We start from the raw sequence: 27,697 nt of genomic DNA, 5'->3' as shown, positions 1-27,697 counted from the left end.
GCATCATTTAACTGCCTTTTAATTCGTTAAACAATAGTACAGTCATTATTTTGTGGTTGGACCTTTGGCTAAATACTCCCACTCTCTCCCCAGTGGCTCCCAACACGCATGCTGGGTGTCCCCTCCCTCTTGACGGCATTACCAGTATTTACATGGCCCTCGCTGAAGGGTTCTGATAATGGACAAACGGCTCTTTTCCTCTCTTCCCTCTAGATGCCCACCACTGCCCCCTGCATCGAAAGCAGTGAGCAGGCCCCGCTGACTTAACTGTGGGATGTCCCCCGTGTCCACTGTGCCCTGCGCAGTCCCAGGGGCACAGGGTTAGTCCCGGCCTCAGCCCCTCCCCTTCAGCCTACAGTGTTATTTCCCACAGACAGAACTTTGGGTACACGCACTCTTAAAAAACACAACAGTACGTTTACTGCAGAATAAAGCCTGACCTCCACAGTATGTCCTTTGAGATGCTTCAGAAACAATTCCAAGATCACTTTTCAGTGTCCCTTTCCCATTTCTACCCTCCAGCCACACCTGACAAACACTGTACCTTGCCACCTCGGACTTTTGCTGAGCACTTCGTTTTCCCCGGGCGGTTCTGAGGGTGGCCGTCACTGAGTCCTTGAAGACGTACTTCAAACACCACCCCCACCCCCCCACCAAGTTTTTCCAATCCCCCTGACCACAGAGGTGCTCCAGCTGGCATTCCAGCAGCCAATTCCTCTGTCACTGGTGTGTTTTGTCAGACTTTATAACACACTGAAGTTATTTGCGTGCCTGTGTTACCTCTGGTAGACTACAGATCTTAGTCACAGTTTCCAGAAGCTATTCCTGTGTTCTCACCCTCATCATATAAAATTGTACTTTGATTGCAGAAGGAAGTTCCTTATCACGTTTTTCTGGTTGAATCCCACTTCTCTTGGAGCTTGGCCGTGGTTAATTGGATTCTATATAGAGAATTATCTCCTCAATATTGTGGAACTCTGCGACTGCCAATTATCGGTAGACATCAGATACTTCTGTTATGTTTCTGTATTATTACTAACATGTATAACTGAACATTAGCTGTAGTCATTTATACGTTGATATTCACTGCAATTAGATCGAAACTTAAAAATAAGCATAAAGAAGTATGATTTGCTGATTAATATTTTTAAAAAGACTATCAGAAACTTGCTTTATGAAGTTAAACTTTCGTTTGTCGTGTCCTTTGTCCTAAAAGAAGTTAAATGGTTTACAGCTGCCATAACACAGAGGGCACACACACACACACACACCCCTTACATATTCTTAATGAGTCAAATAGTTTCACATTTTGTTTTTAATGAAAATTCAAATCTCTATGTGAAAACTATAAATGCACATAAAGGAGGAAAGCAGTTTTGGCAAAAGGCTGAAAAATATACTCTAGTTTCCGTTAAAAACATTGGACATTGTGGTTTTTGTTCAACCAAATACAATATAAAAATGAAAGTATACTGGTATTTAAAAATAATCCATTATAAGCTTTCTTTCCGGCGTCGCATGGCAATTACTGCACAGACTAGCTGTACTAGGACGCAATTACAGGCCTTTGAAAAAAAATCACTTTTATGATTCTGATTAAATACAAACATGCATATGTAATATGCGTGTTTGTAGGACGTATCCGAAGCCTAATGCCCATCATGAATGAATTTAATAGATTAAAAATGTGTGTTTTATATTTAAGCTTCATTGTACTACGTTAAAAAATAAAAGGTCAGTAGACAAGCTTGGCAATAGAACGAGTTACAAATTATGACTTCCATCTTAAATTTCCATTTATTTGGGTCACATTGTTCATGAGGACACTTAAGTCACCAAGTGAAAGCACAGAGAGAAAAAATAACTGTCTGCATATCCAATGATCAATGGAAAAATCCAGGACGCAGTCAGTGCTGACACAGGGGTAAGACTGGAGCCAGCCTTCCAGAACCCAACAGCCACTGTGCTCCCTGTGGGGTGTGTGACGTGGGACAGGCCACTGGGACTCAGGGTAGGTAGCACGCTCCTTCCTCCACCACATGGAGTACCAGCAGCACGCGTGACCTGGATTAAACTGACGACTTGAGTTAACATCTGCAGAGCACCACAAATAATGAAGAGAAGGTAGTAAGAAAGGTATTTTTTTATTGTTACTGCTTTTTTACCTATTGTTTTGTGGTTAAAATGTTCACCTAACGCTTCAGTTCCAATCATTTCTATGCCATCCTTATTATTTCATTTCCCTTTCAAATTATCCAACAGCAGTAAATACACCAAAGCTACGTTTAAATTATAAAACATCTGGCAAACATTTCAAAAATTTAAAATCCAATCATTTTTTGTTCCTGAAAACAACTGCATGTAGGTATACAACTTACATTTAGCATAAAGTGTTTAAATGTCTCATTTAGTTCTGAAGGGTGTTATTTTGGCCGACTTATCCAACATATCAGTTCAGCCACAATGCCTCAATGAATGACGTGGATACACAGACACAGCCTTGTTATTTGTGGCTGGACATTTTCTACATTGTGGCTAGGAATTAGCCCCATATACGCACACACGCACACGCGGCAGAAATGGGCACTGTTCATTCACGTGTGGACCTATACACACGTGCACATACACACGTGCACACACACACATATGCACTCGTGCACAGTGGTCCCTTCCCAACTTTCTTTCCTCCTTACTAAGCACAGGAAATGATGGATTTATTTTTCACACCTGTCCACGCGTCGGAGCCATTACTGCCCTGAAGACCAAGATTTTTTTAAGCACCTGTGTCATAATAATGATCCTAAGCTGTATTACTGCCCTGAGTGCTTCTTGTACTTACATTTGAACAGCAAATCAACTCCGCTGACACCACTGAAAATGGAAAGGCGGTCAGTTGATTTGGCAACTTCTTGTGATGGGTTTGGGCTGCAAGAGGGGTTTTCAAGCTCATCGTGACATGGCTGCTTTTTAAGTTCGGATGAGCTAGATATGCTAGCGAGATACCTGATCTTCCTACGTCCTGTGTTCCATTACGGAAAACAACTATTTTTGTTTCCTGTTAAATTTTATTACTTTGTTTGGAGACTTTCAAACATAGTTTAACTTTAACCCCCCACCAGTTTTTTCTTCTCTCTCTTTCTCTCTCTCTCTCGTTTACATTTTAAGACATTGAAATCAGGATGCGTTCTCTATAGCAGAACACAAAGCTTTGACTTGATTTCTCCCAATTTGAGGTAAATGCAACAATGTTTGATTGTAGTATTTTCAGAACTTGTTTCAATTTCAAGATCTCTTTCAATTCCCCCCTTTTTTTTCAGCAGTAAGGATACAAAGTGAAATTTTATCCCACAGGATTTTTGTTTTTAAGTAGAACTGAAAGAAATTTAGAATTAAATTATATAAACCTAGTAGGCAGCAAAACTTAATTGTGCCTTTTTATTTTTAAAAAACGGTTTCATAGACAGAGCAGATGAGTAGCTGACACTGTGGAAAGAGTTCTTAAGCTGCGAACACATAGTCACACACTCACACACACACACAAACATACAAACTCAAGTTACATTTTTTGAGGCAAAGAACCAAGAAGGTACATTCCCTCCTATTAGCACAAAGCACTGAGGAGAAAATTATTCAAACCTATGTTAGTGTGATGAAGAGTTACTGTCAAAATCTAACAACTTCATCCCAAACAACCACAGCAAGATAAGCCAACCAACCGACGCCTGGCTGTAACGATACGTAAAGTGAGAACTGGCCATAACCAAGGCGAAGCACGGTCAGACCGGACTGGAGGGCACACTGGGCTGGTACGGGATGAGTAACATCCTCCTAGGGAATGAAACTTTGCACATAGCCTCCCTGCTCAAAGAACCCCGACCTCACACCACCGACATGCTGCGTATCTCATTCCCATCACCCGATGCCTCCATTAAAGAAGGACTTGCACATGACACATGGGGCCATACTTGGCTGCACTGTTTCACAACAAGAATTACAAAGAGATACACTGGCTTCCCAACGGGCTGAGAATACACACAGACACGCCCAGACCAAGGGCAGCCCCTGCGAAATGTCAAAGCTCTGGACAACATCAATCTCTGGAATTCAATGATTCTTCCTTGTAAACATCTCCTAAAGACATTGCTGTGGAACTTGTTTTCCTTACTTACTGCTAGTTAAAAATCTTAGAAAACTGAAATGGCTGTGACTAATTTCTAGGGTTGGTGGGGAGTGGAATAATTGTACAAATTACCCCTGTTTAAGGAAGAAACTTGGGTGAAACACGAGGCACTGCTAGATTAGAAAAATTGGGTGAAAAGAGAGAGGGTCTACACAAAAGGAAATGATGACTACAAGTACTGCAGTTACAGCCATTATAGAAAACAGTATGGACGTTCCTAAAAAAAATTACAAACAGAATTCCTAGATGATGCAGCAACCCCACTTTTGGGTATTTATCCAAAGGAACTGTGATCAAGATCTCTAAGAGATGCCTGCACCCCTCGTTCATTGGAGCCAAGACATGGAAACAACCTAAGTGTCCATTGAATGGAGGAAGAAAATGTGGCGTATACGTATAACGGACTATTATTCTGCCCTAAAAAGGAGATCGTGCCACCTGCGACCATGGATGGACCTGGAGGACACGCTGAAAGACAAACAGTACATGGTGTCACATGTAGAACCTAAAATAGTCAAACTCACAGAAGCAGAGCTAGAATGGTGGTTGCCCGGGGTTGGGGGGTGGTGGGACTGGGGGAGTGATGGTCAGAGTGGACAGAAGTTTAACTATGCAAGTTAGTCAGTTCTGGACATCCCTACCTGGTGGAGTACGTACAGCTAACAATCCTGCTCTGCATGGTTAAGATTTGCCAAGAGAGCAGATCTTATGTTATCATAAGTGTTCTTACCACCAACGATAATACTGGTACTAATCTAATACTAATTCTAATGCTAATACTAGTAATAAAGGAAGTAGGAGGAAGCTGGCAGGGGATGGACGTGCTCATGTCCTTTTTGGTGGTGATGTTTCAACCTCATCGAATCCTGTACATTAAATACATACAGCTTTTGACATGTCAATCACCTTCACAAAGTGCCTCAAAAATTAAATATCATTGATGGCTTGCCATTATTAAATGTTAAATAACTGAAAGTTTTAATTATGGAATACAGATTTCAGAAACTATTTTTGTGCTCTAACGTTTAAAGGGATAGCACTTTGTTTCATCTAAAAGTATGTGCTATATAACTTGATGCATTACGAACTCATAACACGCGTTTGCAGTCACACTGAGTGGACCATAACGTTACATTAACTATACCTCCCACAGCTTGGTGATAAAGAACTGGAAGAAGTGCTTTTGTTTTATGTGCTTCGTAGTACCTGTGATGAGTGCGATGATTTCTGTGGGTTTAGTTTCCAACAGCAAACTTACGATGACCACTCTGCGTTCACCAGGTGAACTCACATTAGCTACTAGGTAGATACGTTAGGAACTGCGATCTCAGTTTAAACTAAATCAGTTTAAATTACTGCACTTCGTAAAGCGTAAGATGCTATCAATTAAAAGACAAACTCTAATGTTTGAGATGTTAACATATTTGTGACTCTTAGACTCAGAATATGGGAATCAAATTATTGAAAAAAAATCAAAGGAATTTTTTTTCTTCAACTCTCTGTTATCAAGTAAATGAGCTAGATTTTCCCGTGCCGGCACGTTCCTACGTTATTTATGGGTTAGATCATTTCATCTCCACAGCGACCTGCTGAGTATGTACTATTGTCAGGTCTCATGCCACCAATGAGGGAAGTGTGACACTTAACTAAGTAACTTGTCCAAGATTAAAGTTAATGAGGAGAGCCGAGACTCAGTCCTTTCCTCAAAACTCACATTTTCAAGTATGATTTTCACCTACCAAAGAAAACAGTATTTTTTCCACCCAAATCAAGTTTCCTTCAACAAAACACAGGCTCAGGCCCAGGAAACAAGCAACTTGTGTGCAGCAGGTCAGGTCTGTCTGAGGCGGGGTTCTAAGCGGGGAGGGGGGATGAGAGGTGGGGGAACTTCTTTCATCACCTGGGTTCTGTGCCAAGGAAAGGCCTGTGCTTCTGTTTTGCAAAGAAAGACTAACGAGCCCTGAAAAAGAGGATTTCAGATCTTTCTTGCTTCTGTTGCTGCGTTTGAAAAATCAGCTGCCAGTCAGACATTTTCCCCCCCAGGAGGATAATTGGTCTTGTGTTATTTTGTGTCATTATCATGTATCGAGGTAGGGATTCATTTTTGGTTTATTCTGCCAGAGATTTCTCAAGGAGGTGCTCGGAATTGGAGTACTGTTGTCATGCATTGATTTTGAAAATGTCACAGCTATTATTCTTTGAATATGGTGTCTCTATTATCTTCTTCTGGAGGTTTGATTAGATTCACCAGTGAAAATTAGGATTTCCAGATTATATGGAAATACCACGCCGCAACATGGAATTACGTTCTGGTCCCAGAGACAAAGCCAAGTCCCGGGGACACAGAGAGGTTGGGAGTAAAACCATGCAAAAGGATTTAGCAGGTAACACTGCTAAGGATAATATTAAACTAAAGCAAATCCTAGTTAAAAAAAAAGAAAAAAGCATTTCAGGTGTGATGTGTCACTTCACAATGATAAACGTTTTATCAGGAAGATATAGGAATTCTCATGATCATTTATTTCAGAACAAAAGGAGCTGGTTTTGGTTTCGTTTTCCTTTTCTCTTTAGTGAGTCTCTAGATGTGAATCCCTGATGAGGTATCTTTTGGTGATTATCGTAACAAGAAGTCAGTGGCCCTTGTTGAAGAGGCTCATTATAATCTGAGCCAGTTAACTGGCCAATTAATTAATCACTGTTTATGTCATCAGAGAGAATGAAACACTATACAAGAGCAATCAGAAATCATCCCGGGGGTGTCAGGCCTGGGCCCAGAGATGAGGCCTTAACGGGAGTGGTACCCCACCTCCACGAGGCCAGGCCAGCCTGCTTGCTTCTTCCAGAACAGTGTCCACGCTCCCAGGGAGCCCCTCGCTACACGTCAAGGGGCAGAACGGAGCTCATGGACTGGAACTGTGTGCTTTCCTGCTGGAAGAAGGTGTTGCTGTCGGCTCAGAATTATCCTCTGCTGGAACCTAGCCAGAGCCAGCACTCTTGCTAGCGTTGGATCCATTACTATTCAGCCCGTTTGGCGTGGAAGTGAATTCAGGGAGTATCTAATCTTAAAATCTAATTTGGATACAAAAAGCTTTACAACTATTCTGAGCAGAAAATCCTCAGTTGATCATAGGCCTTGCTTTAAAATATGGTTTTAGAAAGAAGTAATAATAATTGACCGATACCCAGAAAACAGGTTTAAATAAAAACACACCCCAAAACCCTTCTTTCTGACAAAAAGTAGAAATGTTCTCAATGAACCTCATCAAGAAAATGAACACATAAAAGCTACATGAAATTCTCTCAGTAGAATACAATTTCTGGGCACAGTGACTAAAGACAAGGCGTCAGCTTCCTCGTTCTCTTGATACTTTTAACCCCACACATCACTCCACATTCCAGGAATATTTGTGGCAGAGCCATTTGGTGCGTCTCACGGTCATGTTAGCAAGGGTCACACATGTTAGCAAGGGTCACACGGTGGCTTTTGTGAACCAGTGGGTCATGAATACGAAGTAAAGGAGATTCAACGCCGCATCCCAGACGGAGGCCGGCCGGTCCTGCCTGAACAGTGCTGTTCCCAGCGGGCTTCCCGACTTTCGTTTCTCCAGGATGGTCAGTGCTCACTGAGCTTCAGGCCTTCCTCCTTGTAAGCCATGAAGGGCTGTGGGCATGGCTACAATCCTGGTACATGAAACAATTCCTCTGGTGAAACTAGCTTGTTGTGACCTTGGCTTTATTACACGATATCCAAAATGGTGCATTCAATGATCTGTTTTCCCTCTTTTTTGGTTAATTTCCTTTTAGTGATCATCACTAAGGTGGCAAATATTAAGCTGGATGATTTCTAAGTCTGCACTGCCACCTCTGAACAGTATCTGAAAATCTAGGTCTGCTTTTCCAGATGCCTGCATCCCGATGTCCCATGTGAGCTCATCAGACCCGAAGCCAAACTCCTCATCTTCTCAGCACCTTGTCCTCCAGCAGATTCTACACCGGCGGGGACCCGCGATGCCACCACGTCCCCATCCTTCTCTCTGCCTGTCCACTGAGTGTGTGCCCGCCTCCCGTCACTCCCCCTTCTGCACAGGCTCCCCCCACGCCCCCTCTGCAGCCTGGCTGTCACCGAGCTGGGCTGAGGGAACCCAACGGGCCAGGCTCTGTGCTAGCAATCCCCACGCTCTCCCTCATCCAGGGCCCCCCCAATGTGAAGACTGGTTGGACTCAGGTGGTGTTACACACCTGTGAGCCGAGGATTCGCGAGGTTAACAAACAGGCCAAGGTTAACCAGTGAGGGCTGGCGCCGAGGCTCCAACCCACACGCAAGCCGTTGTTTCCCGAAGCAGCTGAGCCATTGACGACAGAGTCTAGGTCTGGTCTTTGCTCTGTCGCTCATCAGCTGGATGAGTATCTTGCTTTTGTTCAACCTCATTTTACTTGTTCAGAAAATGTACAAATCTCCTCTTGGTGTTGTTGTGGGTATTAAGAGACATACTGCCTGTGGACAATCGGCACGGTGCTTAGTGTATTAAGCATGTTAATATGCTAAATAAAGACACTTTAAAGCCACAGCATAATTACTACGCCTGCATTGTGGATGCAGGTTCTTTAACAGGCCTCCCTGGTCCAAACAATGTATTTTTCTTCAACCCCAGCTCTGATCATTCCAATTCCTAGAACAGCAGTCGTTCTTATGTCCACAATCACTGTCTTCAGGATTTAGTCCCACTGCTATTTCTCATTTCCTTTACCATCCAGGCAACATACCGTCCCCCAGATGCCCTCATACCCCCGAAACATCCCAGCTGGGCCGGCGCCCTGGCCGAGAACACACCTCCCCGTGTTGACGAGCTCGTGTCCTGCCCAGCCGCACAGGGCACTCACATGCTCCCTGCTCCAGGAAACCTCCCCAGGGCCTAGAGGAAGCAGTGCTGTCACCCGTTCTTCGTCCCCACTGTCCACAGTGATTCTGTCATAGCACACGAGCACGCAGCCTCCTAACGCAAAGATGACTCTATCCTGCCCATCCCACTGAAATAAAAAACTGAGTACTTTGCCCATCTGTGCAAACTATGATGATGGATGACATACGGAGGCCACCGTTGAGCAACAAATGATGGGGCCATCGAATGAAAGTATATCAATATATAAGAAGGAAACGTTTTCTGTTAAATGACGATCCGTAGGGGACAGTACTGGCTTCCTCCTCATCTACTAGTGTAGGACGACATGTCACACGGCCAGAAAAGGAACGTGAGGGTGAAGAACAGTATCCAGAACTTTCTATGCACAATTTCAGATTCTTTTCCACAAAATCATATTTATCCAAAAAGAAAGTCAAAGCAGAAACCAAATGCCAAAGATGGCAACTAGAATTTTTAAAGTTGAAAAACGGTATTTCCTATGAACCTGTAAGTAACCCAAGAGGGTCAAGCCCCAGTTCCAGTCAAGTTCCTGATATTCTTTGGTTAATATTTTTGAGGGAGAGCCAGGAACACCATCCAAAGGGGTGACAAGAGTATTTTCCTCAAAGTGACTGTGTGCGTGTGTGTAAAGTATATAATATCCGCACACGCACACATGTACATTCTTTCTCTCCCTGACACTGCTCCAGCCTTTGTTAATTTCAGTATCCTATTATTCTGTGTGGGGTTATGTCACTTAGGAAGTCATCAGTGACCTCTGAATACTGTATGATTAGTGGTGAATCGGTATTTGTTTCTCTGCTCAGAGTAAGTGAAATAGCTGGATTTGAGCAGGGCAGTTTTGCTAGTTAGAAAGAACTCTTTGGTCATATAACCTGTTAGGTGAACATGAGGAAACCCCTTCCTTTAGGCTTCAGGGTAGAATCATTAAGACAATCTGGTGAAGCACGTGATCTCTTTTTAGGTTAATGATTTTGAGATGAAAACAAACTAAAATTTGTATTAATTAAAAGGAATAGTACATATAAAATATAAGGAGAAAAAAAAAAACACAGAAAAATCTAGCTAGATCTCAAGAGGGTTCCTGAATCCCTTCACAGCAGTGTCTGAAGTGAAATGCTTGGGTCCCAGTCAAGTGACACTCCACTCGGGGCTCAGTACAAACAGTTCTCTGGTTCACATGAACCTTGAAGCTTTTCTAAAAGTGAACTTATTTTATTGGTTTTAATCACGTTTTATGATAGTGTGATAGGTCTTAGAAAAGCTGTTATTTTGAAGTAGTACCAAGGTTTCATCTTTGGAGGATAAAAAGCTTACTAGCAAGAAAAGATGACATGATCCTACCAGTTTAGTTCCTTTGTAATTCCAAGTAGTGTCCTATTATTTTTACATATAGATCTTTGCTAAAATTATTTATCCACAGAATGAATTCAGTTACATATAGGACAAGACAGGCACAAGTGAGAATGTTAAATCAAGATGAAAAGCAGGGGGACTTATTCTCAGAATTGTTACCTACCCACACTGGTGTAATGCATTTGGCTTTGTCTTTATGTAACCGCAGACATGGGGTGAATCTGTCACACAGTCAATCTCATCGTAGCCGAGAGGCTGTACCAGAACCACTGCTGCATTACCCGAAACAACATGACGCACCGAGCGCTGAGATCATGAGGGATGCTGTCTGAGGTCGAGTCCCACACCGTTCCCCACAAAACCGTTTTCCCGTTTGTGTGTTCACAGTGCATGAGCATTTCCTATCAGCAAACACTCTACTACCTGAGGTCACAGGACGGTGTCCCGCTGGCCATCGTGACTTGCAGTCGCCACTGTCAGACCCAACAGGGCAGGGGCGCCAGTCGAGGGGCCCAGTTCTGGGGCGGTATTAGCCCCCCGCTACCAGCCCCCAGCCACGTGCCAGCAGAGGGCCACCTGCGATGGGTGCTGGTGGGACCCGCCAGGCCTGAGGGGGGGGAGGGGACGCTCAAGCAGCCTGAGGGGCGGTTTAGTTCTACCCGGAGGCCTCGGTGTGAGGAATGGTGAAACCCTAGTGCAAGAGGCTGTTTTACTGCCTATTTTAGTTCCAACCTATCGCCTCTTAACATTCGCCTAACGAGGATTCTAAAATATTCAAAACTGCACTTTCTCAGCCCCACCCCGTTCGTGACATACACAGTGTGTGCTACTTCACGCGTCCTTACCTTCACGTCCTTGACGTTCATCCGCGTCCCCTCCTTCCCCACGAAGATGTCGTCGATGTCCACGAGGACGTACCTGTCCAAGGACAAGGTCAGCCTGTCCCCGGACAGGAAGGACACGGCGTCCAGGAAGACGAGCTTGTGCAGCCAGAAGCTCAGGTCGCTGCCGAACAGCACGCGCTGGACGCCGTCGCGCAGCCCGCGGTCGTGGATGACCGTGGCGTGGAGCGGCGGGCGGGCCCGGGCGGGCGGCGCGTCCCCGGCCTGCAGCGCCGCCAGCAGCACCGGCTGGTAGGTGGAGTGGTTGGGCTGGAACACGGTCCAGGCGGCGCCGGGCAGCGGGCCGGGCTGCAGGCGGGGCGCGCGGGTGACGCGCAGCAGCGGCGAGCGCGGGTTCACGCGGCAGTCGGCCAGCGCCAGGCGGCTGAGCAGCGTGAGCGGGAGGCCGGCCAGCTGCGCGCGCGGGGCGCTGTTCTCCGTGGCGCGGTGGAAGCCGATGAGGCCCGCGCGGTGCTCCGCGCAGTACGCGTCCAGCAGCTCGCGGTGCCGCGCGTCCAGGCCGGCGTACCTGAGGATGTTCTCGTAGACGACAAGGACGTACTTCCCGCGCCCGCCGTCCGTGAGCGGGGGCACGTCGCCCTTGCCGGGGGCGATGACCATGTGGTACCGGAAGCGGCTGGACTCCAGCGTGGCGGCGATGTCCTGGCCGAGCTGGGAGTACTGGCTCTCCACGAACAGCAGCACGGTGGGGTCCGTCGTGGACGGGTCCACGGGCCGGACGCTCCTCGGCCCCCCGGGCCCGGGCGGCAGCAGTTTGAGGTCCGCACACTCCGCTCGCGCCGTGCTTTCCGCGAGCGTCACCTCCTGCTTGTCGCCCGAGTAGAGGAAGTAGGCGGACACGACGATGCTCGCCAGGCAGAAGGTCGCCAGCAGCACGACCAGCGTCCGGAAACTTCTGCGGAGCCGCCCCACGAGATGCATGGTGCGCAGGCCCTTGGAAAGTCCCTAAAGTGCCATCGGGAAGGCAGTAGGAGCTGCTGCAAACACCACTTGCCAGGTGTTCATGTAACCATCGCAGACCATGTACGGCGTGCGACGGGCTCACAGCGCGCGCGAGCGGCGGGGCCACCGGCCCGGGCGGCAGAAGCCGGGGGGACCCCGAATGTGTCCGAGCGCAGCACGGCTGCCGAGCCCCGCAGGCATCATCTGAAACGGGGAGAGAAGCGATGACTAACACAGAAACGGGCATGTCTGCGTGTGTGTGTGCTGATGTGTGCGGGACGTCGTATCGAAGACGTTTGAGTGTAGCTGGTGCTGAAATCTTAACCGCCTAGTGTTTACTGCTTAGGGTACAGTATTAATAGATTGTTTTCTTGTCCTCAAGAACACAGAATCCTATCGATATTGTGAAAACACACATACATATATTTATATATAAAAAATACATGCATACCTGTGTATATAAAATATATATCCCTATATAACATGTATAACATGTTACATATATGTATAATTTTTCAGACAAATCACCTAAGAAAAAGAGGTAAGAACGAAAGCTTTTGTGTAAAATGTTAGTTGGCATGGAGATTGCTTGTCCCTGCCTGGAAACGTGTTCTACGTGCAGCATTAGAGAGCCAGGTGCTTGCGTGGAGGCCGGACAGCCCCGCTGGGGGGCGTTTCTACCTGAAGTGCACAGTGGGCAGAGGTTTTCCTCTCAGTAACACCCTTTCTGAAGTCCTGGGGGACACTTGGCCCTCTCCCGCACAACAGCCCGAGCAGACAGGATGTTTCCTCTCCATTCTGAGAAGTACAGGGAGGGAGACGCCGAGGGAGGAAGGACAAAGTGGACCGACTGTCCTCGGACCCCCCTTGTGGGAAGGGGCCGGGAAGCCTGACGCAACGGAAGCCTCGTGCTTTTCTCACAGCGCGTCCCTAACGCGGCCTGCGCCTGGAGTCCCGGTTGCAGCTGAGTTTCCGCATTAATTCTTAGGCAACAATCAAATGTTCCAGTTCCCTGTCACTCTTTTTAGTTTAAAAGAAACAGAAGGTAGAGAGCCCTAAACAGCAATCTTTGCCAAGCTGCTCCAGCACCAACACACATGGCTTTCCATTATTATTAGATGCTTTTCTGTGTACGGATGAGAGTGATGTTTAGTGAATTCTTCCTGTACACATTTTCTTCATTCCCCCCAAGACTGTGCTAGACTGTGGATGGAATTTTCCATACCCCAGTCTGCCACGCTCGTGTCCCTAGGGAAGTAACCAAAAAAGTTCACTTTCAACCTGGGATACACACACACATACTGTATTAGAGAATCAAATTTTCACGTCTTATAATACAAGAGCTGTGCATTCTAGCACACTGTAAACATTTTGTTTCTGTATTTACCTTGTTCATTTTGAGGAATCTGAGTAATTAATGGCTATTAATTAACAGAGTATTAGATTAAATGATTAAACATTATAATATGTCACTGCTTACATTTTATATTTTTTCATGTTCCGAGATACATTTTTCTTAGTTAGTAATTTAAATAAAATTCAACAATAAGTTGAAATGTTTGTTTATGTCTTAGGGTTTTGAAAAGATGTCTTTAAAACAACCTCAGAAGTCCTCAATTTGAAAATTTCAAATATTTACAAAACATTTCAATTCTTCAGATTCCAAATACATACACATAAATAGACCTGAATTTTTCCTTTAACAAACGAACCAATTTGAAAAATCTCCCCAGTGGTTTCACACTCACTTTAAAGGAAAAATAACTCCCATGTGAAGGACTTTTATTAATATTCTTTTATCAATTATAATTCTTTAAGATAATTATTTGCTCTCAAAAACCTTTTAAGTGTTCCAACAAGATCCATTTCCCTTTAAACAGATTGAATTGTCTTTTACTAAAAAGTAATGAAATACAGCAATAAAAGGCTTTGGTTTGTATAAAATATAAAAATCAATTATGCTGTACTCTCTACTTGTGTGTATGTCTGACAATATTTATGAAGTAAAATTTTAAAATGCAAATTAAATTAAATGAGAAACTCACAAATGTAATAGATATTGAAAGAGATTTGAAATGTGTCAAGGGAGATTATCCAGTCCTGTATTCTAACCATTGCTAGCCTTTTCCTCGCTCACGTATTTGATTTAAACAGCCATTTAAGCAAACGTGGAACCAGCCCCATCCCAACCCACCCTGCAGTGCACCACAAGAACAGAAACATATTTACTCCACATATTTTGGAGGTTTGTTTATTACTTCAAAAATAAATTTAATCAGGAATTTGAAAAGAAACTAAGTGTATTACAAGCTAATACTTTATTAAATCCTTAGCTAGTCTGACATAAAAAAATGTGACTTACTTGTCAGTTTTGCATATTAGAACAGCTTATCCTAATATGCCACAGTGAAGAAGAAATTTTAAAAAAAGCATGTGGGACTGGAATCTGTCAACCAAAAGAATAACTAAAATTTAAATGTGACATTTACTTAACATTAATATGTTCAGTTAGAAGAATGATAGACACATATTATTACCCTTGTCGATATGTGGGCTGGAGTGTGTGTGTAAGTGTGTAAGTGTGTAAAAGTGTGTAAGTGTGTGTGTTTGTGTGTGTGTCTGCGTGTGTGTCTGCGTGTGTGTGTGTAATGCAAGGAGGTAGACTTCCCATTCAATCCTCCAACTTCTCCTTCCCTAACAAAATTTAGCCAGTGAGGGTGAGGAAGTCTGGAAAATAAAACATATTCGGCCAAGGGTGTTTACTTGTGTTTTGTGTCTGAGAGAAGAGATGGTCTGGCATTGCCTGCGATTTGTCTGACTCTCTGACTGTAACTATATCTGCCCCGCTTCCTGGCACAACGCTCTAAACCCTGTGATTTCCTCAGTGATCAGAGCACTGGGAGCGTCTTCTGTGCCAATAGCTGGTCTATGACCGCATCCCTGATACAGGTCGTCAATCCCTGGTGATTTCCTGGGTCACAGCAGTGTTTCTGTTCCAATGAGGCTACGCTTGCTGTGCTCCCAGGTGGGGCTACTCATCAGAAAGGCGATGTCAGGCTTAGAAGCTGGGAGGTGTCAGCCCCACCCCCATCCTACGGGAAGGAGAGAGGGAGTGGAAACTGAGTTCCTGCGTGTCCTGTCTACATGAGGAAGCCTCCATAAAAAGCCCCAAAGTACGGGGTTTGGAGAGCTTCCAGGTCGGTGATCCACATCCCAGCAGGGTCACACACCTCCACTCCACAGGGACAGAAGCCCCCTCACTCAGGACCCTCCCAGACCCCGCCCTGTACTTCATCCGGCTGTTGAGCTGCATCCTTTATCATACAACAAACTGCTAAACATAAGGTAGAGTTTCCCTGAGTTCTGTGGGCTGTTCTAGGAAAGCATGGAACCCAAGGTGAGGTCACAGGGAACCTCCAAGTGGAAGCAAAGCCGGACAGAGTTACGGGAGCTGGGGACCTATGCTTGGAATTGCCATCTGCAGAGGGGCCACTGTCCTGGGACTGTGCCCTGGACCTCTGAGGTCAGAATTGGATTGAACTGTGGGACGCACAGCTGTGTCAGAGCATTGCCTGGCATTTGAAAAGAACCCCCACATCTGGGGTCAAAGGTGTAGAGTGTGAGAGTAGTGCGAGAAACAGGACAGAAGGTAGTGGAGAAACAGGATGGAAAGTGGGTTTTCTATCAAAAATCCAGACTGTGTCCCTTCCAAAAAATAAGAACAACAACAAGGCAGAGGGTAGGACACCGACTTAAGAAGCTTGGAAAGGTCAAATAAGGAAACTGAGATATCTGTAAACAGACACATATGTTAAAGGAACCACATACAATTAAGGATGGCAGTGAAGACATTAAAATGCTGCCCCCAAAGTCTAAAAATACGCTCTGTGTGTTCTTTTTCTTTCTTTTAGTTTCAGGTATATGTGCCGTGTGTTTTTAAGGAATGTAGCTCCGGGGCTAACACTTCCACTTGAACCCCATCCAGTGTGCCGGGCAGGGCGGGCCTAAGCCGCTCAGCAAACCTCCCTGAGCTCCTGTCCACTGTGATGGCCCTTCTTTAGGGAATCGGGGAGAAGGGAGGCCCGGAGGAAGGCATCTGGGTGAACGGGCACTTCCTGAGCCCGTCCCGAGCAAGGCAATGAGGCTTTGACCTGATCCGGCCAGCCTGCCTACCAAGCGTCCTGAAAGTCTGCCGTGAGCATTTGGGAGGACAGAGCCACTACTCAGTGTGACAGCCTGTCCCAAATGCGGCTGCGTGACCTCTGTGCAGACACTGGCTTCTTCCCTAGGTGCTGCCTCCCTCGTCCTCAGTATCCTTTTCTTTTCCGTCCAAGTGTGGCTCAAACCCTCACCAGCAGTGGGATACCTGTCGTCCAGAATCATTCAGTCTCTCTAAGACTGGATAATGCAAGGTCATTATGGTTTTGCAAGCCTGCTTTAAAATCATTCTTTGACTTATTTCCAAAATGTTTTTATAGCGTCTCTAAAACACAGCCTGCAGAGCTCATTCAGCATGTGTTCTCAGTCCCCGTGGATGGGCAGCGATCTCTGGAAACAGCGGAGAAGTCAGTACCACAGGCACTAGTGTACTTACTGGATTTTTCTGGAAAGGAGGAAATTCAGAAGTAAGCTGGGGCTAGAGTCACAGGGAACGCTTGCGTGGTTGTCTCTGTCTTGACCTGTTCAGATCACCAGACGCTGCTGAAGTTCAGCTGAAATTGAAAAGAAGAATAACGGTAATATTTCCCCAGCACGTATGAGTGTACGCTGCTTGCCAGTCACTGTGTGACGGCCGTGGCCTCCGTCATCCTGCTGAGTCGATATCAGGCTATTTTTAAAATGAGGCCATTGAGTTTGAGAGGGTTTGAGAAAGCCTGTGATTCCACGACTAGTGACTTGCGATGTGAGGGTTCCGTGGTCCACCTCTGCGCTGCTGAGAAACACCAAGGATTGAGTTGGGTGAACCCCGTGTTCAGCAGTGAGCGTGATTAAACAATGTAACTCACATTATCAGCAAGTTCGATTTCAGTTAAAAAAATTCAGATATTCAAAGTTAGAAACAGCTACCAAAAATGCAGAAACAATCCTAGAGGTGAAATGGATTGGCTGGAAAGAATCTGTATTGTGCATTGGGATGACCTAACTACTTGAAATATTTCCACCAGCTCTGTCTTTTCATGATACATGGTGGGCACGGGGGTGGGGGTAGGGGCATATTTCATCAAGTTTTTTCTTTGCCTTTAAGGATGTTACAAAGAGTTAGCTCTTATTTATACTAACAGAGCAGAGTTTTTTTAATCAAATGTTGTGTTATGTCAACATTTAACCACTTATTCCTGTGCAGTAATGGCACTTGGGATCTTTTGGGGAAAATTCCAAAATTTATAAACATCTTTCGAGAGAGATGTGCTTTTTCCTCAAAGTATAGGTTGCTAACACATAAATGAAAATGAAAGAGATCAGAATAGAAATTCTGATGTGCTTCATGTCGTGTAAGGGCCTGGAGTGTGGGGAAACTTGTGTTTGGGGTGTGTGTGTGTGTGTGTGTGTGTGTGTATGTATGTATGTGTGTGTGTGTGTGTGTGTGTGTGTGTGTGCGCATTCCTTTGTGTTTCTGGGTCCAGGGTAAGATGATTTCCTACTGTGGATCACGGTCAGAGGGACACTCCTCACAAGGGCACAGCTTGTTACAATGGTTTAACCCGGTTTCAAGGGAATTGTAAGCATCACGTAGGCTTCATCTAAAACGAGTGCAATCTCTTCTGATGCTGAGTGGTTTCTGGAAGAATCTATTATTGATTCAACAGCAGGTGAGACTAGGAATTGGTTGATATCATATCATATGGTTTCGTCCCTAGAAGCTCCTTTCCCGTTCCAGGGCACAAAATATTGTGATTTTACTTTTGGCGACAACCATACCTACATATATAACTTTTCTTAACATGAAGGTACAAAGTCATGAGTATTTGTTATATTTTATCAAAATCCAAGTGGTATGCTTTACGATAGTCTGAAATATGATCTTTTCTACTCTTTAAAGTAACTGGTTTATTCTTACCTTTTATACACTTCGTATTTTCTTGATTTCAGTGACATGCTATAAATATATCATGGTCCCCAAAGTGTGTGTTTTTATCAGTACAACCTCCTAAAAGTCTCATTTCACACAAAAGAGCAACAATCCTGCCCCCATGTCACACTGTCACATAACACGCCAGCAGGTATGCAGCTGAGCACTGGGGGCACTCACACTTCAGGACACTCTGAAGAGGGCACTCAGGACGTGGGAGAGGAAACGACAGGTGATTTGTTTTATCTCCGTTTCCCAGGGACACGCACTGACTGCCTGCTTACACTTTCGTAAGTCTTGTTTTCTAAAGCGGAACAACAACAGAATTTATCAAAAGGAGGAGTCTGTTATTATTAAAATCAAAGTGTGAGTACCTATATTTATCTTATTAGAAAACCATGGGGGCTCTGGGAAGGAAAAGGCTGACTGGGCACGTGTCCTGCCTGATCACGGGAGATTCTAGAATCAGTCACAGAGTGTTATTTGTGACCATGTGGCGAGGGCTAGTAACCAGTGCAGAGAACTCTATTTATTTCCATTCTCAAGATTTCATCACCCAGTGTTACCCTCAACACTACTAAAGTGATGATATCTCCAGAATGTATGGCCCAGAATTAAATAGCATTAAACAGCTTTGGAATTCCTGGATCTGTCCTAAGCATTTCGAAAATCCAGACAATTGCTTTAGGACACGGGGTGACTTTGGGTAGATCTGTGACGTGTCTCGTTTTCGTCTTGATTTGGGAGTAATATTTACAGTGGGATGCTCAAAATCAAGCTAGGACCAAACAGGCTGTCTAAAGTTCGGTTCCATTTTGGAAATACTCCTATTTTCTCCCTTAGGTGAGAAGCCAAGGCATTCATTGTGAGCACAGATGTAGGAATCCTCATGCTCTTCTTTCTTCTCTTCCTTTACTATTTCCTGTTCCTCTCCAGGAGCCTTTCTTCCTCCGCCCTCTTTCCCTCCCTCTTGACAGTAGGTTTCAACGTTACTGAAACTTTCACTCAATTCTTGACCTTGCATTTCAGAGAAGGGAAAAGATTTTTCATGAGGCACAGAATTTGCTACAGAGGATTCAGTGTCACCTCTGCCACCTGAGTGAGCTATGCTACAGAATTGTGCTCTTTAATCTCAACAATCAAAAGAATGTTTACAGCTAATTCTTATAATACAAATAAGTCATTGTAAATATTAGGAGATAAAATATTATAACTAATTTATCTTTCCTAAAGTTTTAAAACACTCACCCTAAATTATAGTGAAGATAATATAATTAAAATTGCATAAAATATTTAAAAAGGAATAATTTATTTTCAAGCCAGTTAACATATTTTTATTATATAGCCACAAAAATAGGCTGTGTTTGACATTTGTTTCCCTAGGATTCACAATGCTAACCTGTATATTAGTACATCACATTTATTTGAAAAGAGACAATAAAATAATTCTCTTTTTAAAGTGAATTATTTCTGTATTTCTGAACAATCTTCGGAGTGCTCAGCTTTTTCAACACTAGAGGGCGATATGTTCTTGCTTTTACTGTGAAAATAGACCACGGCACCTGCTTTCCACAGACAGCTTCTAGAACAAAACTAAGTGTGGTCATGGGTTACTGCTTTCAGGACAGACGCCCTGCTGTTGACATCAGAGAAACGTCAGGGATTCCTAATGTCCAAACACCAGTCACGCCACAACCCCCACCCAACACACTTACACAACCGTCTTCCTCACATTTCTAATAAACAATCACTGATATTCTTGTGGGGGTCCCCCGTTTCTGAATTCAAAATTTTAAAATTTAACTTTCTTATTTTACTTCCTGCTTCTGTGCCCTGGAAAGGGTAAATGAAATATCACCTGTGCATAAATAATACCTTGCTATTTCTGTGAAATTTTAAGATCTAAATCTTTACGGGAACAGAAGTATATCTGTACTTCAAAGAGGATACATTTATTTCTGAAGTAAAAACAATATACTCTTTTTGTGAGAGTTACCAGTTTTACATTTCTCTATTATGCAAATTATACATTTGTGAAATAATTTCCTTTGCCCCCAAAAAACGTGATTTCTAAGGATTTGAGTCTGTTTCAATGATTACCTTTTTAATGTCTTAAGAGTAAAGAAACACCATAAGAGGAATAAGAAGCAAAACTTATACGCAAAAGAGAAAGGTGTACACCATGATTTAAGCCATCTCCTAATTTACTTCTCAGCTCTTATGTGGAAATACAGAACATAAGAACTAGATGAAAGATAATTTAAAACTAGGGTTACAAGTTCTGTTTCGAATGTCAATATGATTTATTGTTAAATGGAGATTTCTAGATACTAACTACTACTGCTCACAGTTCTATCTTAGAATTGTAAAGTGATGTGCTTCCACGATAATTTATCATCTACCTGAGAATGTGTGCAAGTCCCTGCTCATACGGTGGCTGCTTTGCAGATGATTTGAAAGGTAATGGATCATTAGGAGGCTGAACGTGTGAGGAAACACATTCAAATTAGTCATCCTGAGTAATATGTACAAATGTGTAATAAAATTGATTTCTATTCATGTTTTGAGTTTTTCTCCAGAGTAGATTTCCCTAGTCATTAAAAGTTTGCTAAACAAAAGTGTTTTTAGGGAGTAAGCCATCACACTCTCTATCACAGAACATATAAACAAGTTCTAAAGAAGATGATACTACAAGTTATAAACTATAACTGGAATGCAAATATCAAGGTGATTGAATAACATATCCAAATTTGTGGATTCAGCTATCATAATAGTTAGAGAAATTTAAAGCCTTAGATGCATGTATTTGAAAGGTGTGAAAATTAATAAACGAATAAGGTAAGCATACCTCTTAAGAAGCTAGAACATAACAATAACAAAAATGATAGAAGGAAAGGCATAAGAAACATGAGCAGAAAATAATCAGACAAAAAAAAAAGAGAGAAAAAATAAGCCCAAACCCAGTTCTTTTTAAATGTCTAATAAATTTGACAAACCTCTGCTGACAGTAAGATAAAAACAGATAAATCACACATAACTGATAAGGACAAGAAATAAAAGAACACTACATTTGCTTCTGACATTAAAAAGATTAAATTATCAATGGATTCATGAGACAATAGTTTAATTTTAAATAAATTTAAGTGAATGAAGTTTCAAGAAAATGTAGCTTTATGAAATGGAATTAAAAGACTCAAAAAGAATAAAGCGGGGGGTGGGGGGTGGGAGATGAAGGTAACGGGGATCAAATATATGGTGATGGAAGGAGAACTGACTCTGGGTGGTGAACACACAATGGGATTTATAGATGATGTATTACAGAATTGTACACCTGAAATTTATGTAATTTTACTAACAATTGTCACCCCAATAAATTTAATAATAAAAAAAAAGAATAAAGCAAAATGCAAGAATTCAAACAAAGAGTCAAAAATATTTCCACAAAGCAGACTCCAGTCACTGATTCCTTCACGAGAAGATCCTATCAAAGCTTTGAGGAATAAAAAGTTCCAATCTCACACAATTCATATCAGAGCAATGAACACAAGAGTGATACCTGTCAAGCTCAGTGTATGAGGCTACCGTGATCTTGATAGTAACAGCTGATGATGGGATAATATAAAAAGGGAAACTACATAATTCAGAAATATAAAATGTAAAAATTCTAAACAATGTATTTGCAAAGGAAACCAGCTACCTATAAAGAAGAATGAAATAGCATGAACAAGTTGAGAGTAGCTGCTATAGGTTACCCGGTGCCCCCAGGAAAGTGTGTGCTTACGTCCTGGCCCCTTGTTACCTCAGCACGTGACCTTGGTGGGAAACAAGGTCACGACAGGCGTCCTTAGTTAAGACACAGTCACACAGGTGACATCTCCATCTCTTGAAACCTGCACTGTGCTCATCAGGATACACGGGCAGTGGTTAGCAAAGTGCTTTCTCCCTGTGGTGATTTTTCTGTGACATTTTCTTCACCTTCTAGTTCCTGAAACCCGCCCCTCCCTGGAGGACCTCGGAGTCCTCTGGTCTTGCTTATGGTTTTGCTTCTGGTGCTCCCACCATTGGGTCATGAGGTTGCTTCCTCATTGTCACGTCTAGATATTTTCCATTCCTGCTCCCTACAAAACTAACTTTCCATCTACCAGACCATACCACCCACCCCTTCTCCTTACAGCATCAACTAATGCAAAAGGTTAGACTCCTTCAACCGCAGAAAGATCCTAGTTTCCAGATAACTCACTATTTTAAAAACGACTAGATATCCAGATAGGTCATCCTTCTAACACTATACTCTCAGTTTTTAAGTCCCCTGGCTAACGTCCTGGTATTTCTCCCTACCATCGCCACCTGGTTCCACAGTCACATGCTCGATCTTTTCCTTCCATACATACATAATAACTGCAGAGCTGCACCCCATTCATAAGAGACTCTACACACTCTGCTATCTGATCTCAGTCTCCTACGTTTTTAGCTCACTCCACCGATCACCTCAACTTCAGCAATATTTCACCCCCCAGCATCTTTAAGGCATGATCCTTTCACTTGTCACTTTCTATCTCATGGCCTCACAGCCCTTCTCACCCAGTTTAAATTCCACACCCAATTGTATCCATTCCTTTTTATATATCCTCAAACCATTTATCCTCATGCATGTGTCTAGACAACGTGGGCTGAACCCCGCAATGCACCCCACACGCCTGTGACTCTGCAGAGGAATGCGCAGCTCCACACTGACTGCCCCTGCGTTCACATCTACAGCTTCAGGGGGACATTTAACCTGATGGTGACCAGGCTGTAGCTTCCAGTCCATTCATCTCCTCCTCTCCCAACGATGAGACCCTCTCCTCTCCTCAAACTTCTACTGTGCTTTCCTTTCCCGCAGTCTCAGCTGATGGTGGTGTTTCCTAACTCACAGAGAACACAGGAGCAAGCCTAAGGCAGTTTCCGTGAGAACCTACCACCTCACGTTCCCGTTCACGTGAGTATGTGCTTTATCAGGGTCGCCATCGGTGCTGGCTGAGGACAACCCTCCACGTGGGCACCCGTTCTAGGCCCCACCCCTACTCACTGAAGACACTGGTTCCCTAATGCTCCCCTCAGTCCCAGGGGCCCCACTGTTTACCTGCTCTGGGAATAGTCACGCTGGATACAAACACTCCATTATTTTTCTCATTATTCACTGACCCTACAAGCTACTCCTACATTCATTTCCTCTTTACAGCAAAACTCTTTGAAATGCTGCGTCCAATTGTCTCTGGGACCTGCGCCAATCGGGCGCACCCTCATTATTTCATCAAAACTGCTCAATAAATTTCATGTTGTGAAATCCAGTTGTCAATCCTCATTCGTCACCTTCCCGTACCTGTCAGCAGTTTCCACATCGCTTACTACCCCATCCACACAGACTCTATGCTTAGCCAACCTCCAGGACAGCGTAGTGTCTGCTTTTGTGTAACTTCTGCATCACACCCTCTGGCTCCTTCCCACCTCCCTGTCCTCCAAATGTGGGCTCAGTCCTGGGACCTCTTCTCATTTCTATTTGCCGTCACTTCTTTGATGATCTCACCCTCTCTCATGGTTTTAACACTGTCTATAAACTGACTTCAAAACTGACGTCTCCAGCTAAATCTTTTACTTAATCCTATTTGCACAACCACCTATTTGGTATTTTCACTTGAGAATCTAATGGACATCTCCAGACCAAGTCTGAATGCCTGGTATTTTCCTTAATCCCAAACTGATGCCTCTCACAGTTTCCCCAGGTAAATAAATGATAGCTCCGCTATGTCACTTGCTTAGGGACACACACACACACACACACACACACACACACACACACACACATCTTGGGGTTAGATGACGCCTCTCTTTCTTTCCCACTAGACCCCCTAGATGTTCAATCCATTGGCTCTACTGTCAAATACATTTAGAATCTGAACACATTTGAACATCTTCTCACCTCTCACTCTCCTCCAGATTAGCATTATATCCCCTCCAGATTATTGAAATATCTTCCCGAGTGATCTCTGCCTCCGCCCTTTCCCACATCAGTTTGTGTTTCAATACATTGGCCAGAGGAATTACTTTATGATGTACATCAGGTTTGGTCACGACTCTGATTGACTTCCTACCCATATAGGGACCCCCCACCCCCATTTTACTCAGATTAACAGTCAAGTTCATAGAGTGGTCTGCACAGCTCTGCCTAATCTACACTTCTCTTTGTCCAACCCCGTGTCCTGCTCAATGTTTTCAGAACAAGCTGTGTTCTTCAGGTACGTACATCTGGGCTTCAGCACGCACTGTTCCTTCTGCCTAGAATACTTGTCCCCACATATAAACATGGCATATGCTCTCATGTCTTTTAATCCCACTTAAATGGGATATTCTCAGCATATCTGCTCTGGCCTCCCAGTGCAAAACTGCAAGGTCCTCCCAACACTTTCTGACCTTTCTTGTTTGTTTTTTCCTCTGTGTGTGATTTTAACAGTATAATAGGCCATAAATAGTATCACTTCTCTCTTTTCTGTCACTTCCATTAGAATCGAGCATTTGAGTCAGGGATTTTATTCTGTCTCGTTCCCTTCTATTCTCAATGTCTATATCCTACTTTACAAGGGAAAAGTAGGAAACTGAATTGAAAAGACAGGTGGGTACCAGAAGACTAAAAGGTCCTATTCAAAATGCTAAGAATTTCAATTTGCCTTAAGTATTGTACAGATATTGAAATACTTCAATTTCAAGACTGACACGCAATTTTTATTTTTATTTTTAAAAATTTTTTTAAAAGTATACCAGTTCTTTTTTTTTAGATTTTTTATTGGGGAAGGGAAACAGGACTTTATTGGGGAACAGTGTGTACTTCCAGGACTTTTTCCAAGTCAAGTTGTTGTCCTTTCTATCTTAGTTGTGGAGAGTGCAGCTCAGCTCCAGGTCCAGTTGCCATTGCTAGTTGCAGGGGGCGCAGCCCACCATCCCTTGCGGGACTCAAGGAATTGAATCGGCAACCTTGTGGTTGAGAGGATGCGCTCCAACCAACTGAGCCATCCGGGAGGCAGCTCAGCTCAAGGTGCCGTGTTCAATTTTTAGTTGCAAGGGGCGCTGCTCACCATCCCTTGCGGGACTCGAGGAGTTGAACTGGCAACCTTGTGGTTGAGAGCCCACTGGCCCATGTGGGAATCGAACCGGCAGCCTTCGGAGTTAGGAGCATGGAGCTCCAACTGCCTGAGCCACCGGGCTGGCCCTATTTTTATTTTTTAAGCAAACAGACTGGAGACCAGTTAAGAATTGATCTCAATAGCCCAGATGAAGACTTACAAAAATGGAAATAAGGATTTAAAAACAAAACAAAACAAAGCAAAACACAAGAAGTTTATGCAAAGAGTAAGACTCAGAATGGTCGACACAATACTGAATGGGACAACGTCAGAGGACCCCAGACTCACTATAAGACTCACTCTAACTACTGAAAATAGTGTGGTATCGAGGAAAGAACACTTGGACGAACGGAGCAGAACCCAGAGCCCAGATACAGACCCACACACACAGCAACTGATCTCTGACAAAGGAGCAAAAGCAATTCCAGGGAGAAAGGATAGTTTTTGTTTGTTTGTTTTTTGTTTTTAACAAACAGCGCTGCACCAGTTCTTCATCCAGTTAGATATCCACACGTTATAAAGAAGAAGAAAAAAAGAAGTGGAAGAAGAGGAAGGAGGAGAAGGAGAGGAAATAGAATCATCATTTATATACAGACCTTACATTCTTCTCAAAAATTAACTCAAAACAAATCAGAAATCTAAGTGTAAATATAAAACTCTTACAAGGTTACATAGGAGAAAATCTAGAAGACCTTGGGTTTAGTGATGACTTTTTAGATAAAACACCAAAGGCATGATCCATGAAAGAAATAATTGGTAAGTTGGATTTCATTAGAGTACAAAAAAAAAAAAAAAAAAAAAAAAAATCTTCTCTGCAAAAGACACTGTCAAGGGACTAAACATGCAAACTACAGACCAGGGGAAAATACTTGCAAAAGACACATCTTATAAAGGGCTGTTAACTAAAATCTACAAAGAACTCTTAAAACTCAACAGTAAGAAAATGAATAACCAATTAAAAAATGGGTCACAGACCTTAACAAACACCTCAGCAAAGGAGATATACAGATGGAAAACAAGCACATGAAAGGAGGCCGCACGTCATATGTCATTATGGAATCGCATATTAAAATGACAAGACACCACCACACACCTATTGGAGCGGCTGCAATCCCAAACACTCACAACAGGGACTGACGCCTCACTGGTGGGAAGCAAAATGGTGCAGCCACTGGGGAAGATAATTTGAACGTTTCTTACAAAGCTAAATACAGCCTTGTATGACCCAGCAACTAAGCTCCTCAACTGAGAACACAAGAGTAGAAAACATACATCCACATGAAAACTGCACACACGTTTACAGCAGTTTTATTCATGATTGTCATACTTGGACGCAACGGAGGTGCCCTTCAGTAGGCGACAGATGAATAAACCCTGGTACTTCTGTAAAATGGAATATTACCCAGCACTGAAAAGAAATGAGCCATCCAGACACACAAGTATGTGGTGGAGTCTAAAATGCAAGCTACTAAGTAAAGGAAACCAATCTGAAGGGGCCACATCACACTGTGTGATTCCAACTATACGACATTCTTGAGAAGGTGAAACTATGGTGACCGTGAAAAGACCAGTAGTTGTTGGGGGTGTTGGGGAGGGGGCACAGGGGGTCTTTGGGGCAATGACACTGTCCCACATAACACTGTAACAGAGAATACGTTCATTATATGCTTGTCAAACCCCTGCGGGGTCCTACTGTAAACTGTGGACTCTGGGTGACACGCTGCGTCAGGCTCATGAGTTGTAAGGAACATCAGTGTTGGGGAGACCATGTTGGGAGCGTATGGGAGCCCTACGCACTGGTTTCTCAATTTTTCTGTGAACCTGAACCTGCTCTAACAGGTAAAGTCCAGTTTTTAAGTGTAAGCACTTTCCCAGAACCGTACACAACTTTCGAGCTGTTATAAATTTGTAGCCCCGTGTGGGTAGCAATGCCAAATGCATTTCAGACGCGCAGTACGAGAGCCACAGTAACTTATTTAGATGGAGATTCTCTTCTTCACTCCCACGCTCTAAGCAGCGTGAAGTGTTCCACATTATAAAACACAATGACGCTTCTAAAAGGTTGATTTCTCTCCTATCTGTTTCCCTGGACCCAAAGCTACGCTGGGAATCCTCCCGGGACACTGCCGTTCTGCCATCTGCTGCACTGTTTCTTTTCCCTCTGCTAT

At 43.6% G+C, this 27,697-nt stretch overlaps 1 protein-coding gene across 6 annotated transcripts in view; it reads right to left on the bottom strand.

The window, feature by feature from the left end:
- The window catches only part of LOC109460175 (N-heparan sulfate sulfotransferase 4), a 281,773-nt gene that overhangs the window by 153,981 nt on the left and 100,095 nt on the right, over positions 1-27,697 (bottom strand). For all 6 annotated transcript variants that reach the window (XM_074338571.2, XM_074338573.2, XM_074338574.2 and 3 more), the window contains 2 exons: positions 16,897-17,014; positions 11,304-12,506 (listed from right to left, as the gene is read on the bottom strand). In XM_074338571.2, coding sequence (XP_074194672.2) covers positions 11,304-12,281 — 978 coding nt within the window. In that variant the 5' untranslated portion in view covers positions 12,282-12,506; positions 16,897-17,014. The remainder of the gene's footprint in view (positions 1-11,303; positions 12,507-16,896; positions 17,015-27,697) is intronic.

The sequence above is a fragment of the Rhinolophus sinicus genome, chromosome 15, assembly GCF_057876585.1.
Source record: "Rhinolophus sinicus isolate RSI-liver-muscle chromosome 15, RSI-T2T, whole genome shotgun sequence".
Lineage (NCBI taxonomy): Eukaryota > Metazoa > Chordata > Mammalia > Chiroptera > Rhinolophidae > Rhinolophus > Rhinolophus sinicus.
Note: the sequence above shows the minus strand (reverse complement) of the source record. Positions and strands in the feature narration are given on the sequence as shown.